Raw genomic sequence first — 16,355 nt, forward strand, 5'->3', positions numbered from 1 at the left:
CTTCTCCTCTGAGGAGGATCTTGAGTAACAGCCCAACATCAGTGTTGCAGCCTGCCTTTTATATTAAAACCAGGCAGCTATATTGCAGCATCCACTAGGCTGAAAAATTCATAATACCGTTTAGGATTTTCAGTATAGGACTTTATTACCACAGGATTGATCAATACATTATTCATTCTCTGTCCTCATATCACCTCTTAAAATGTGGATGAAAAACATTCATGAATGGTGGCAGTGTGACAGAAAGCTGCTTCCTGAGAGATGCAGTCAGTAAAACATTATAATCACAGGGGATTGTTGGGAATAATCACTGCAAACTGTTAGTTTTGAAGTAAGGAATAATATTCTCTCATTCTGAAAGAGAGATCATCTGCATCTTGGGTTAATACAGGACAGCAATAGGTGCCTCGAATCAATTCCTTGATTCCTTGTAGATGAGGCATTTGAAGTCGTCTCATCTACAAGAAGATAGGTGGATGGATGGATGGATGATAGGAGAAAAAACATTTTGAGGGCAAAATTAAAACGAGAAAAAAAAGTATGCAGCTATGCATACTTTGCATCAAGTTATTTTTGGAAGGGATGCTGCATTTTTAATAAATCACAGAATCTAGAGTTAAATGCAAAATCAAACAAGTGCTGTAAAATAAACATTAAAATGATTGGGTACAGACCCTTAGATTGTCTCCAGAGACTAAATTGGTTTCAGGCCTGAAGATGAGACAGAAAGCCATGAAGTACATTACTTTCTGGATGAGTTAAGTTGGGTAGCAGCGAAAATAAAAACAGATGTTGGAGAAAAATGTACAGAAACCAGGGACAGTGGGATCAGCAACAAATCTCCTGCAAAAAATCAAGTAAAATACAAGTTTTACTGTAGTCTTCTCTGAAGAAAAGAAACAATTTGGGAACCTCAAGATGCTTCATAAATCATAACCAAAAACCTGGAAAGCATACAGGACACTTTCTCAAAATAACAAGGCTGCCATCAAAGTTACGCTGAGCAGTCTGCAGGCAGGGATTAGGAAACTTCTGAAAACGTAAATCTGAAGGCTTTCAGTTTAGGAAGGAAATTATCGGCAGGTGAAAATGTGTTTCAAGGCTGTCAAAAGTTACTCTCAGGCTTTTTCTGGAATGAACAGCGAGGCCCTTTCGTTGTGTTGTGCTCAAGTTGTCTATTTTCAATAACCAATTCCTTCAAAATTTGAAGTCAGTCAAACCTTTTGTTAACGCTGAATAGCTTCAGCATTTAACGAAGCACTTAGTGTGACTTTAAGCAGTGAGACAATTACCATTTAAATGTACCCATCACAGTGATTCAGGCTATCCTTGCAGCTGAATTACTGTGTCATTAACTTACTGGCTCGTGTGCATAAGCTCCTTTGTCATTCAATGATCAAACTGAGTTTCTTGCCTCATGTGTTGCCATTAGAGTGTGTATGCAGATGGCAACTTGATGACAGTGACAGCTGGAAAGATGACAGGCACATATCCAAAGATCTGATTCTGATCTATAGTCAGTGTTGATCAAACGATCAGTTGTCTCCTCAGCCGCTGTTGAGAAGGAGGGTTAAGAGTCAAGGGAGGAGACGCAAACACACATTTACCGCCCACAGCGTAAATGCAAGGGTGAAAATATGAGGTTAACCTCATTGAATCGATTAGTGGTGGTCGTAAAACCAAGACGCAGCACCTAATCTCATTGTGTAGCTACTATGCCATGACAATAAAGGCTTTCTATTCTATTCTATTCTATTCAGTAGCCGGCCTCCAGATTCACTTCGCCCTGCATGTCACTGAGCCCAGTGGGCTTCTCTGCCACCGAGCATGACTTCTGCACAACGCTGACCTCACCTGTGAATAACAAGGCTGGCAAGCAGCAAAGTTACGGAAGGCTCCCCTCGCCCAATACACACACACACACACACATAAGCAGAAAACACTTCTGCTTCCATTCTCAAAATAACTTGGAGACCAGTCATAAATCAGTGTAACTGAAAGCACGTAACCTTTACACACAAGCTCGTGTGTGAGCGTGGTCACCTGACCAGAACGGAGGACACACACATCAGCAGAGCCCAGAAGGTGTGAGCAGTGCACGTTGGGTAATATTCCTTTGCGGCAGTGACAGCAAATCTAAAATGCCAAAATCTGCTGCATTCCCAGTGTGTCTGCTGCGCACATGCAAATCACATGTTTTCCATCTTCTGCAGTCATCCTGAAGCTTCCCAGATGTCCCCCCACATCCCCTTTCCCTTATCTGACCCACAAGACTCTTCTGCGCTTTTCCCTCCAAGTCCAGTTATCTCCAGCATGCGAATAAAACTACACCGAAAGATCACCACTTAAAGTAGAAGACAATCTTTCTCTTATTTCCATGCAATTTCTTAAACAGTGAAATGGCAGGAAGTGGCAGGAATCTATAGTTACTAGCATTTACACCATTGTAAATGTCTCTTTACTGTGTGCATCTATAGATCCTAACTTTTTGTAGTCAGTAAGTTGCCATTATTACATAAGAGGATTGTACTCCAGTCAAGGGAATGGTAGGAGCATCGCTGACAAATAACAGACACGGTTTTTCAATAAGGAATGCTGTAACGGACGTAACCATGAAATGACCCACGCGTCGTATCCTGCATCGTGTCGTATCCTGCAGGAAGCGATGTGTGGGTCAGTAATCTACTGTAACCTACATAGGCGATGCAGATTACAGTTGGCAGCTGCCTTGCTTGATAATAATTGAATAGACATCTGGCAACCACTCAGCACTGAGTATGCAAAGAAAATGTGGGGCAGAATTTGGTTCATGTATGCCTGACTAAATGGCAGCACTGTGGATGTCAGCCGGAGGGTAGTCGGTCACTACGACAACCAGTGGAAACCGGGTTCTTATCATCCATGAGCCACGGAGACGAAGGACTAAGGAGGAGCGGACACTCCTTTTATAGGAAGTATGTTCCCTCATCTTGTTTTTAGTTCCCACTAAAGAGCAAACATTAAATACTGTACTTTACACTGCAGCACAATTGTAACATGGGGTTAGATACCAAGCAGACAAACAAAGTTAAAGTCACGCTGGGAGCAAGACTATTAGCACAAAGCTACACAAATATCTCCGGTCCATATTCCCACCTAGCTGTCTTTAGTTCAGTCTTTCACAGTCTCTCATCACATTCTACTATGTTGCCGTACTGATATATTAACCAGCACTGATGCCAAACCCACAGATGGGGACTGTCTCACCTGGCAACACCATTTCCTGTTTCTTCTTGGTCTGTTTTTTTCTGTCCTCTGAACTTTCCAATCACTCTACAGTAAATCTAACTTAATGTGCACCGTATGCACACGCAGGAGTCGGCTGTAAATTTGCACGTATTAAAAGTTTCAAGAGCAGACTTGATATCTGGAACAGAACCAAAACAATAAATGTTGCCCAATCCAAGAGGCCACAGCTGCTGAGCAGAGATGTACATTTATCTACTGCAGAGGCACCAAAGAGACGAGCGAGGAACATGCATTGAGCGTTGTGCTTGATCATCAAGCACAACGCTCCTCATGAGTCATGCTCATGAAATACCAGCCTTCCTGGGCCTTTGCCGAGTTAAAGTATACCTGATGAAGGTGGATGCAGTAGAGCTGAATGGAGACCAAAGCCTTCAGAGGGTTGACAATGAAAACATAAAGAGGACAGACTGTAAAATAACACATAAGCGCTTTACCCTACCTCACCCAGTAGGCTAAGTATCTATCTCTGACAGGTATTTATTGCCGGTTGTCATCCAGCAAGATATACTGTACTTTAATAGTTCAGGTAAGTCATTTGAAACGGCTAACAGATATAAAGATAAATACATCTACACATGAATCAGTGAGTAAAACAGAGACGAAGGGGCTGCAGCGCGATCAAAGAACTTCCTCTAAATGGGCAGCTGTGTTTCCCAAGTGTTTGAAGTGACTGGCTCATTGTCAAGAGGCTGTGTGCTCGCCAGTCCGCGAGGAACGGCTGGAGGGCACATTACTGATACTATCTGGATCTGCTGTCCTGGATACGCATCCGCTCCCAATTGAAAGCTTCCTACTGTGTTGAAGGTGCCTATGAAGCTTGGCCAATGCAACGTCTCAGCGCCAGGTGTGAGTTCAAACACAAGGCGCCATTATTCTAGTGGTTAGCTGGCCCATCTCTGCCTGCGCTACGTCAGCATTTGCATGGCCAATCTTATCTTTCTGAGCAGATGCAAAGCAGGACTGGCTGAGCAAGAACAGAGGCGTGCTAATGCGTTGTGTGCGTTATATGTATATAACAACATATACATATGTATGCATATTATCTGAGAGACAGACATTCGAAGGTAGAGAGCACATTTTGCTTCATTGTGCTGCATATAATAGTATTTGTATGTGAAAACTTAGCTTCTTCTTCTTCATTTTGGAAAAAGTCATTCACAAATTCAAAGAGTTCCTCGCATGCCGATCTCCGCAGTTCCTGATGCTAAAGGCCAAGTTGGCCAAACTCAATTTATTTATGGTTCTGGGGAGTTGAACTGACAACCAAGTAACTGATTTTCCGTCGCTGATGATTCTTAATATTTTTCATTGTGAAGAGAAGCCCAGAGGCCTTGGCTTCAGTTACCATCAACCAGTTTACTTCTCCTCCTGCCATGTCTTTATTATTTTGGACAAATAAAGGTGCTGATAACAATATTGTTTCTGTTAGTGTCAGTATCAATATCTATAATGATCACATTTATTCAGTGAACAAAACTTTTGATATCGATTCACTAAACATACATACATATATATATAAAAATAAAAATTCTAAGTCACCATGTTGGATTTCAATAATATTAAAAGCTTTCTTTTCGCCTGTGTATCATCATGACTCATATTTAAACCACATTCCTGTCATAGTATGACAACCGATTGATCCCTGACTGATGTGTCTGGAGCTCTTCAATATCAATTTGTCTGTTAAACCAATCCAGGGAAAGTAGTTTTAGTCCAAATATTGAATTTTAAATGACCTTGAATCCATTTAAATGACATTACATTCAGTAATTACTATTTATTACCTTTGTCTATTTAACAATAAAAGCCATATACAATTATTTTCACTGGAAGGTTATTAATATTTAGAGATACTGTAGTCTTAGTTTATGCAAAACAGCATAAGGGATGATTTTGTTCATTTTTTTCTTTTCATTCAGCAAATATATTTTCATACATAAATACAATAAACCATATCTCTCAATAAAAGAATGAGGCAAATTAACAAAACTCTCGCTCAAATACTTAACATGGACATTAGGGGGACTTGGACATCCACACAGCAAGAGAAATCAGGATCCAGACAATGACAGAAATACCTAATCCTAATATCCCCAAGGGCAAGGCTCGCACCAGGTGTAAGGCAGAGACCGATCGGTGCAGATACTGCACGCGTCTTTGAGAAAAGTCAAAAGGAAATGATTCATAAAGTGGATGGGAGATGGTTGGCAGAGTTCATAGGAACACTAAGTCCCCGGGGGATGGGAGGATTTGGCAGATGAACTGAGATGCGAGGAAAAACCATCGTTTTTAGGACAAAGTACTGACTGAATTCAGGCGCAAATAGACACAGAAAATGAAGAGAAAAGGAAAGGATTAAGAAAAGAGAAAAATCTGAAGGGACAGGAAACTCGAGAAACAGAGAGAGGTGGAATGAAACGGGGTTAGGAGATAGCATCCATGGGAGACAATGCAGTGAACAAAAAGAAGCGCTGCATTTAGGGCCCTCTAACAAAATGTAGGAGTGCCAAGGGTATAACGGGGCCCACGTGTGATCCGAGAAGTGTAAATTCAGCGGAGATGAGGGGGTTTGCAGACAGGTTGTGACATACACCAGAAGAAGGGAGCGGGGGATGCCTTGAATACTGACAAACAGGCACAAACAAGGTTGATGTCTTTCTACCCTATTTGGCCCCTCATGCAGCTGCAGGGTGAGCTCCACAAAAAACAAAAACAAAACGTGGTCCAGCTCAGAATGACGAGCAGTGGTGCCAGAAAGCTTTGGTGTGAAAAAGAGACACTGGTCTGCATCAGAAATGAGCAACAATCTTCCAGCAGTATTCTCCTTTCATCAATGATCTCGCGTGCATCCACCAACTCTTCCTCCCACATTGTTGCTATTTTTGTCACTTACCTGTGTCTGAGTCAAACCTTCTGAAAGAGGGGTTATTGTTCTGTGACACTATCTCATCCCGCCTGCAGTTTCTTTATGCTCGCACAATGCAACAGCTGCATACTCCTTAGTGTTGCCACACACACACACAACTAGAGAATATTCATATGCTAATCAAAAGATACATTTTGATTTTTCTTTCCAACTTGTGCCATCACAAATTTTAATCATATGCAAAATAATATTCAGATGAAGATCTGTATGATAAGTACTGTTGGTTTTAATCATTTTAATTTAGGAAATTCTTGCCATATTCAGAGCAGATACTCCAGTGGAATAACAATGGAGAAATTATAAATGCATGTTAAATGTGAGAGGATCAAAGTGACAGGTTCTTAACTGGAAAAAGGAAAAGGAACACTAGCTATACATTCAAAACATGACCCATATCCAACAGCATAACCTAATAATTGATTGTGCAACTCCATTTAAGACATACAATTTATATCAGCTTCAAAATGTCACAGCCACAAAAAGCCTGCTTGCCTTTTGCTCCATCAATAACGTGATTAAAATGCTTGGGTGCACAGTAAATGATCTCACTTGTTATAGTGCTCAAATTTTACGTGACCAAGCAATGTAATCAGTTTAAAATAACACTCTCAACTGAGTACACAGTGAAATGTCTGCACACACACACACACACACACACACACACTTCCTTTGAAGAGCCAAGGCAAAAATACACATCCACATCTGGATACCATCCCCTTCTCTCTTCTCCAAAGACCCCTAATGCGAGAGTGGCTCAAAGCCATCTTCAACATAAAGAATCACAAAAAATAGGTTGAAACAGGAGGACGAATAATAAGAACAGTAGGAAGTTCAAGCTTCAGCATGATAAAAGAACACAAGACTCCCCGGCTTAGTAAGTGAAATGTAGAACATCTTCCTTTCCTTTCAAATACAAGTCCAACAGAGAGCGCCTGAACTTCTCATTATGAAAGAATGATCATGCAAGGCCTTTGATACCTCAGACACCTGGACACACACACACACACACACACACACACACACAGGCACGTGCGCACACACATGTCACTTCCAGCAGTTTGAGAAATAAAAGGCCTGAAGTGTATTGCTGAGGGCCAACCTCAGGCAATTCCTTTCTACCAAAATACTCTGGTGTGATTCATCAGGAACATGGAGTGTGCTGGATGCAGGAACCAGATGCAGAAAATCGACAAAGTCATTTCCTGAGGAAACATCAATTGTTTCTAAAATCAATTAATATGTTTGAAATACGATGAGAATGTATTAACGAGTCATTAAAACTGGAACATCTCCCTGCATATAATTGTGCTCAAGAGATGCTGTGCGCTGCATACTGCATACAAATACGCACGCACATGCTCTCTGATAAACACCAGCTTGTCCACACACACACGCCATAAATGCTAGCGTGAGTGAGTAATTGCTTCTACCTGTGGTGGTCTCAAATCAGCGTCTGATGAGAGCTGGAGTTCCATGCTTGGCAGCGTATGAGAGAGCTAATGGCTGAGGGCTAATTGCTGCAGATTGTGCTTGCGTGGCTTTCTCCCTCATGCTAAACTTTCACAGAGCTACAGGCTGAGGGGTTTTAGATAAAGCTGATATTTCACAGCAAACCACATGTGGCCGTTCCGCACCGCTTTCGGGGTCTGAACTTTCTTTGCTTCGGTAAAGGCTACTGTCTCCATCACACTCAGATGCTATCTTCTCAGACAGATATACACAAATGCCCCTGCCATGAATCCATTATTAGAATAAAGGAGTAATAACTGCAATTGAATATAGTTTTCTTGGAAATTGTATCGACACTAGGAAATATAATTGTTTTAATTTCACACAAACCAGTATGTTGTTTTTGCTCTTTTTTATTTTTATGCTCCCTATAATGAAGCTAATAGAGTAGCTCTTATCTATAATGCTGATCTGATGGCATCAGCCCAGGCATGATCTTAAGTCAGGGCATCAATGCCAAGGATCAATAGAAGGACACTCGCATACAAGCAGTGTTGCTGCAGGGAGTGTTGTGACGCACTAAAGCATAACACACAGCTTCACCTTGGCTATACGCACTATGCCGCACTAATAGATAACACAAGAACAACCCCTCCAGATTGTGCATATATCAAACACACTGGCCATTCAATGTGACCTGAATTAAAAACTAAGAACAAAAAAAAATCACAGCAGCTTCTTTTGCTTTGCCCTATTCCTTACAGTGCGTCTGTTCAGCACATTTCTCATGTCACTATATGCTGGCCTTGCACTTTTCTTTTTAGCCAGGGGCTATTTTTATCAATCTATACCTTTTGCATGAAAAGAGGAGGCTGGGCCTATAGCTTAAAGAAAAGGGAGACACTTAAATTTAAAGCTAAATAGATTTTTGTGTCCCTCACAAGTTCACCAGGCAGCATGTGAACTGGTGCAACAATTGAGGAACATTTGAAGATGAAGGTATGATGTCACATAGCTGTAAATTTAGGCCAGTATCAAACAATTCAAAGATCAAAAGGAAATGTTAAGATTGACGGCTCCTGAATGCTACCACAGACACCTGCCTTAAGGACCTACATCCAAACACTGCCTGCTGTGCACGCTCAGCAACCTCTGTCCTTCAACTTCACATGATTATTTATCATCACACGTGTGTTACAGCTTCACAAACACACACTTCAGTCATTTAGTCATTTGCACAGCTGCACGACACGCGATGTGGCCAAGAGGGTGTTCTGTTGGTGCCTTTTTCAACTGAAGTCTGCATATCACCAGTACCCCAGTATACTAAAGGCAACTCCTTCTCCTCCTTCTTAATTACAGAATCAGATTATCAAGAGCAAACAGGTGTTTCCATATTGCAACTGGGAATAAGATGAATGAGCATTACGAGCACGTAAAGAAGTAAGTGTGATGCTTTTTTCTGCAGTAGTGGGAGAACTTATGTGGTAGAGCAGTAGGTGGGATGCAAAAAAAGGAATTGATGTCAGATGGAGGAGGCATCTCAGTAACCAGCTTTAATAGATGTTAACAGCTTCAATTTCCTTGTCTATGCTTCTAACAACATAACACACACACACACACACACACACACACACGCACACATACAAACACTATGTGGGTATTGATCGCATCGCCACATGCACAGGGATGCTCTTTGCTGCTGGGCCCAGGTTGTCCTCCGGTCACATCAACGGTAGCATTTCATAATTTGTTGATCAGGTCATGTTCAAAACAAAAAGCAACAACTGCATCATATCCATGTAAAATTCTACTACAGTGCCATAAACAGCCAATCAGACTTTAACGCAGTTTTAAAAGAGGGCATGACGTTATGTTTCTCCTCCTTGTACCTCTAGTGCACCCCCTACAGGCCCTTTAGCACATGAAGCCTCCTTATCTGGGTCATTTTGCCTTCTTCTTCTACACAGCCTTTAAGATCTATCACCCACTGCACACACAGATGGGACACTAATCTCTTTCTGTCACTACGACTTTATCATCATTCAGTTAAAAACCGGATAACAACTGCATCAAAGGGCAACTCAATTGGGAAGTGCTTGGAGCTCGTTCATATCTCCTTAGCTCACCGCAGTTACAATAACATAACGATCTTGTTGAAAAAGAAGTTTTCTTTTTTTATACATTCTGAAACAGTAAGAAGTTAACTTTATATTCAATCTAAAGTATATTGCATGGTTGGCAACACCAGGGGGGAAATGCACAAAAAGCATCCTGAAGTAAGGGTCACATGTTCAAACTTCGAAGCAACACTGAACGCATCATCCATCATATTAGCACATGCGTATTTATCTCTGACGCGCTACAGGACAATTTCCTACCGCCCCCGAGGTCCAACGCAGTGGCTGACAAACATGGAAGACAAATGACAGCATCCGGCGCTCAGATGCACATGCCCCCCCCCCCCCCTTGGGGGGGGGGGGGGGGGGCATGTTTCCTGGCAGTTCCATCCTCAGCATCCTTCTACCGATATAGTCCCTATTTCTCCTCTGGACATGTCCAAACCATCTCTGACCTTATTTCGCACTGACCATGAACCTATTAATTGCTTCTCTATCTGTCTGGATGCATGGTATGTAATCTACGGCTGTTGATGCGGCAGGAATGGCATCCGGCATAAAAACCTTGGCAAAACTGAACATGCAAACAACCTTAAATAAGAAAGTTGATTTGCTGTGCCCTCACGGGACAAGCCAGGATAGCCACTACCACTACTGTAAAAAAAATCATACAAAATAAATAAAAGACTCTTGGATTTCTGACCTCTTGTTTGACCCTTTGTGTGAGGATGACTACCACTCTTCCTCAGAATCACATAGAAAACATGAAATAATCAATAAATCAGATTTGCATCACTTATAAAGATATTTTACCGGGAAGTGAAAATGGGAAATAAAAAATATAAAATCCAGCAGAGCTGATGAGAATGTCTTCCCAAGTTTTTTAGCATGAGAACAATGATAAAATGTCTTTGCCACCAACAACAATAATGGACAAGAGTTAAAAAAAGTAAAACAAGATAAAAACACAAACAGTTTTTATTGAAGATACTAAAAAAGATCAATGCTGATCAGTGTTCCCTCTAATTGTTCATGCGTCTGAGCAAACACACAAACTCCCTGAGCAGACCCTCGGACAACTTTGAGCAACATTTTATTTTAAACGCACTTTACATTTGAAAGCAAATCTCAAAGTGCACAATAAAAATAAATAACATAAAAACAAGAGATAAAATCAACAAGCAAAGGATGTGTGTTCTGTGGTCCCGCGAGATTCCTGGAATTCCGATTACAATGGCGTCTATTAGATGCGTAAAAACATGTGAATCTCATCATTATCCGGAGCAGCCAGTCACCGGACACTGACGCACAGTGGAGAATAGCACGGAATGAATCTTTACGTGTTTATGTTATTTTAAATTTATGTTGGATTTTTTTTTTTGTGCGCAACGTAGATTTTCGCTGCGCGAAGACCGTATCAGCTGTGCGTAATTACGTAATTACGCACAGCTGAAACGTACGTCATCTTTGCGAGACTCGTTGGTTTGTCGTGCTTGAAGCTGTGCGTAATTACGCACGGCTGACACGTCATCTTTGCGAGACTCGTGGGTTTGTTGTGCTCCAAGCGGACTCTCCTGACGTGTTTTTGATATCGTCGCGTTTAGCGGACACTGACGACGAGCAAAAATGCTGACGACGGAGGATTTTACAAACTTTCCGCTCCAGATGTGGGAGAAGGTGTTGTCGAAGGTGAAGAGAGCCGTCGTGTTTATGGACGACGAGTGCGCGGAGGCTCTCCACTGGATTGGAGGCGCCGCCGTCTTACTGGAGGCTGGGGCCAGAAACGTAAAGCAGTTCTCGAGCTTCGAAGCCGGCGGCGAGAAGGAACCTAAAGCCGTGTTCGTGGTGAGCGCGTTACTGAAGGGCCGAACCGTGGACATTATTAAAGACATCATATCGCTCAGCCGCTTCCAGTATTGCGTCGTCGTCACCACCGTCGCTCATTCCGTGCACCTGTTCGCCAATAACGTCACGACGGAAATGGAAGGGAGCCCCGTGTTCGAGCAGTTCGAAGAGAAGCTGTGCGAGTGGATGGGCAGCATGAACTACACGGCCGAAGTCGTGCACGTTCCAGCGGCCTTCGCGCCGGTGTCGCGGCAGCTCCTCCTCGCACCCGGGTTCGCGCACCTGTTTCCTTTGCTCGCACCGGATCTGGCGTCGATCAACGCAAAGCGACCGGAGAAGAAGAGATTCGGAAGCCTGGTTGACGTGGACGCGCACTCCGTCCCGGTTGAACTCCAGCTGCAGATTAAGTCGTTGGCTTCGGGGTTAAACGCGCTGTTTGAAGCCACGGGCACCAGGGAGGAGAGCTTTGCCGTGGGCCCGATGAGCCGCATCATCGCGGGGGAGCTTGCCAATCACCCTCAATCCAAAACCCGCAGGAAGACGGCCCCTAATAAAGCATCCATCATCTTTATCGACCGGACAATGGATCTCACAGGTGATGCTTCCTTCCTCTGTGGATTAGGACCGATTAGCTGCTCTCCATTTATAAACTGAACTCTATTTACACCACAGTCTGAGATTCTTTATGGCGTATTATTACGGCTATGTAGATGCATGGTAATCTTTCGTTACCACTCTTTGATTCTCAGGAGCGGTCGGTCACCATGGCGACAACCTGGTGGAGAAGATTCGGATGGTTCTCGAGCCTTTACCCGGTCATGTGACGGATGCACAGGTTGACGTACTGGAGCTCACAAGTCTGCAGAGAACGTCTCACTCCGGGACCACTGTCGCCCCCGGCTGTCTGGCACAGACCAGGTCGGTCTCCCTCGGATGAATGCATACAGTATTTATGAGGAGCATTAAAAAAAAATCATTTTAACGTTGAAAACTCCATTTACGGATTCAAAAATCAGTTAAAAAATCAACTTCGATTCACTTTTATGTTTCATGGTTACCAAGAACACTTTATAACCTTTTGATGACGATCCAGATCACCATGTGGACGGTGTAAGTCAAATTATAAGGGGAATGAGCTGCACCATAGACGGTCTTTAAGTCAGTCGCTTTAATAGGTTCAAGACAAGCCTGTACAAACTCATGTTTTATTAGGTTTCAGGCCTGAATCCATCCTAATTCTACAAAAAGATACAAAAGCACCTTTTTCCAAAACAGATCGTTTTCACTGCATTAAGGGAGCTGTCTCTGAAAAGTCTTTGATAATCCTGAATCTGTGTGCTTTTATTGTCTATATAATAAGTTCCCTCATGCTGTATGTTTATATGATTTGTTAAGCTATTTTAGGTCAGACCACAGTATGTTTAGATTGGTTCTGTTGTGTAGACCAGCTCAAGCCTTTAAATATTAGGTGCAGACCTAATTTGGACCTGTCCTATGATATGTCCTTCAGTAATTCCAGGATATTATTATGGATTACAGTGTCTTAAACATGCTCTGGGTAGTTGATTGTAGGAGAAATACTTACTTTACTTACTTGTCTTTCAGAACTTGGTGAGAATTTTCCGTATTCCAACAAATGGATGAAGGCCTTTCACTCTTTGCGCGTGCACGCACACAACACACACATACGCATGCTTGTCTTTCCTTCACTGTTTCTTTTTTTTTTTACCATATTTTTGTACTGTGACTTATTTTTTTGCATTAAATAGCTTCAGGATGCACATTTTTTATCTCCACAGATGGAAAGTGGAAGCGACAGTACGAGTGCATGTTTGTGGTCAGGAGTCTGCATAATTTGGTGTGCTTGGCTGCACGACCCTTGTAATCCTAAATCGGACCTATGAGCCCCATTAACAAAGGGCACCAAGTTTGTCTTGGTATCCGACTGAACCCCACACCCCTGTCATCTGGTCGCCTCCGACCTTGATCCTGCGGTGGGAGTGTGTACATGTGGCCAAAAGGGAGTCCGGGTGGCCAAGATTCTCTGGCCAGCTTTAAGAGCTGCTGAGCTGGAGCCCGGCAGACTAACCAGCCACACCCTGTCATGTGAAAACACTTCAAGGCTGCCATCTCCTCAAATATGTCCGGTGGCTCCTGCATGTGCACCACCAGGAAGGAGGGAAAAACACCTATTTCTGTCCCAGCTGGGAAATATGAGGATGAATGAAAAAGACATATATGCTTATTTGAGCACAGGCGGTGTGGGAAAAGGCACATAATGCTCTGAGTTTCCGTAGAAACCTGAGCATGTTGAGAGGTCTGCTAGGTCTATATTGATTCTGGCATCATCATTATCATCATCTGGATCCTTGCGTTGTGCCTTCGCAAAATCATAATTCATACAGTAACTGTTTTCAAAAAAACAGTTACTGAAAAATTGCATTGGAGAAGTAAAAGGAAGGTCAGAAGGGGCTGCATTGTGTTTTTGTAGATCTAGAGAAAGCCTATGACAGGGTGCCCAGAGAGGAGCTGTGGTACTGCATGAGGAAGTGTGGAGTGGCAGAGAAGAATGTCAGAGTAGTTCAGGACAGGTGAGCAGGAGTAAAACAGAGTACATGTGTGTAAATGAGAAGGTCCCCGTGGGAACAGTGGGGTTACAAGGAATAGACGTAAAGCAGGTAGAGGACTGCTGTGGCTCAGTTGGTAGAGTGGGTCTGTCGCACAGACCCACTCTACCAACTGTCTGCATGTCGAAGTGTCCTTGGGCAAGACACTGGACCCCAAATTGCTCCCAGTGGGCCTGGCAGCACCTTGCGTGGCAGCAGTCGCCCACTGGAGTGTGAATGTGTGTGTGAATGGGTGAATGTGAGGCCTAATGTAAAGCGCTTTGAGCACTGCGAACTGCAGTCCATTTACTTCAGGTACTTCGGGTCAGCAGTGCAGAGTGATGGAGAGAATGTGGAAAGGAAGTGAAGAATTGTGTGCAGGCAGGCTGGAATGGGTGGAGGAAAGTATCGGGTGTGCTCTGTGATAGGAGAGTGTCAGCGAGGATGAAGGGAAAGGTTTACAAGACAGTGGTGGGGACCACCATGATGGACGACTTGGAGACATTGTCTCTGAGGAAAAGGCGGGAGGCGGAGCTAGAAGTGGTGAAGATGAAGATGCTGAGGTTCTCATTAGAAATGAGGCAATAAGAGGGACAGCGAAGGTTAGACGTTTTGGAGATTTTAGCACACGTACCAAACTGAGTAACTTAAATAGCTTTAACTTAATAGTTTGAAGCTCCTCCACCTTCTCCCACATTTTATTTATATATTATACATCTGTACAAGAGCAGCAAACATTGCTTGCCATCCAAACGTAATTTTCCCAACTTCTGTTGTAAAGACAAGGCCCATGATAAAGATAAAAATAAAAATACAATTGTGAATTGGTTTCTATTTGTTCGTGTTCTTATATATATGTGATGCACGGTTGAAGATATTGCAGGATTCAAACGCTGGCACCGCTGGTCCAGTTCAAGTGCTGTCTCTTCTGCTGCCTAGTTCCTTCCCAGTGTCTCGTTCTGAAACCCACAGAACATCAATCACATAGATTACTTTCACCTGAACAACTTGTACTCCATGTCCCCGACAAGACTGAGATAACAAACCTATTCCACCATGTATGCCATCTTCTGCTCTTTCACTAACTTCCATAGCAGAAGACACTTTTCATTTTGTAAGAAGTGTGCAGGGGTTTAATCAGTGAGCCTAAAAAGGGGGTAAAATAGCGTGCATAAATTGCACTTTACACCCCTCCCAGCCCCATTTACTCAAGCCCCTCCAGCTGGCTTTCATCTGAAATGTTCAACTAACCAAGAGACATGAGGGGAGGAGAATTCTACATCAGCCTTGTGCAGATCTGTCGGTTTCTTTTCTTCTGTCAGAGGAATAAACTGTAAAAAGTATTTACATAGACAGTATTTGTACACATCAGTTCTGTTCATGATATTGATGAGATAAAGTATTATTCATAGCTGTGTCTTCACTGGTTGGCCAATTAGGCCGCTGGGTTATTTTGCATTGGATCATTTCCAGTATGTTTCTCCCCTCTTCTTCTCACTTCCTGGAGACCGGTCCTCCCTTCTTTTCTCTCCATAAATCCGCTGGGTCATCTGTCCCTCTTGCCAGGACACACAGATACTCAAGGCCAAGTCTGGTTCTGGTCCGCCTCTGTTTTTCATGTACTCATGTGCATGTGGATGTTTAGAGGAAAGCGACAGTGTATTTTGCCCCATTAAAGCACTCCATAAATTAGCTAAATTCCAATAATGCTAGATATATTGCATGCAGACCTGTTGGAAACTTACAGATCTTCGGAGTCATCCACACTGGGGAGTAGATTCGAGTTGGCTTACGCTGTCAGCAGTGTGTGTGATGTTTCACGAAAGATACTTGCATTAATATGCACTGGAGAGACTGCAGCTCGTGGATCTGACTCTGTTCTAAAGAGTCTGACAGGTTCCCAGAAGTGGTTTCAAATATTTACGAGCTGTGATCGGTTTCTGCTCTCGACAAAGCTCTGCAGACTTAGTGCTTAGTGTTTTCTGCATTGAAATCCCCAGTTACGGATTCAAAAATCAGATCAAAATAAGCATGAACTCTGATTCACTTTCACTTTTCATGGTTGCCGTATAAAGATACCAAGAACAACTTAGGACCTTTTGGTGATCCAGATCACCATGT

At 42.9% G+C, this 16,355-nt stretch overlaps 1 protein-coding gene across 1 annotated transcript in view; it reads left to right on the top strand.

Moving 5' to 3' along the window:
- Positions 1–11,409: 11,409 nt before the first annotated feature.
- scfd2 (sec1 family domain containing 2) overlaps positions 11,410–16,355 on the top strand; it is a 64,092-nt gene continuing 59,146 nt past the window's right edge. The window contains exons 1-2 of the mRNA XM_068743707.1: positions 11,410–12,223; positions 12,378–12,546. Coding sequence (XP_068599808.1) covers positions 11,410–12,223; positions 12,378–12,546 — 983 coding nt within the window. The remainder of the gene's footprint in view (positions 12,224–12,377; positions 12,547–16,355) is intronic.

The sequence above is a fragment of the Brachionichthys hirsutus genome, chromosome 9 (genome assembly GCF_040956055.1).
Source record: "Brachionichthys hirsutus isolate HB-005 chromosome 9, CSIRO-AGI_Bhir_v1, whole genome shotgun sequence".
NCBI classification, from domain to species: Eukaryota; Metazoa; Chordata; class Actinopteri; order Lophiiformes; family Brachionichthyidae; genus Brachionichthys; species Brachionichthys hirsutus.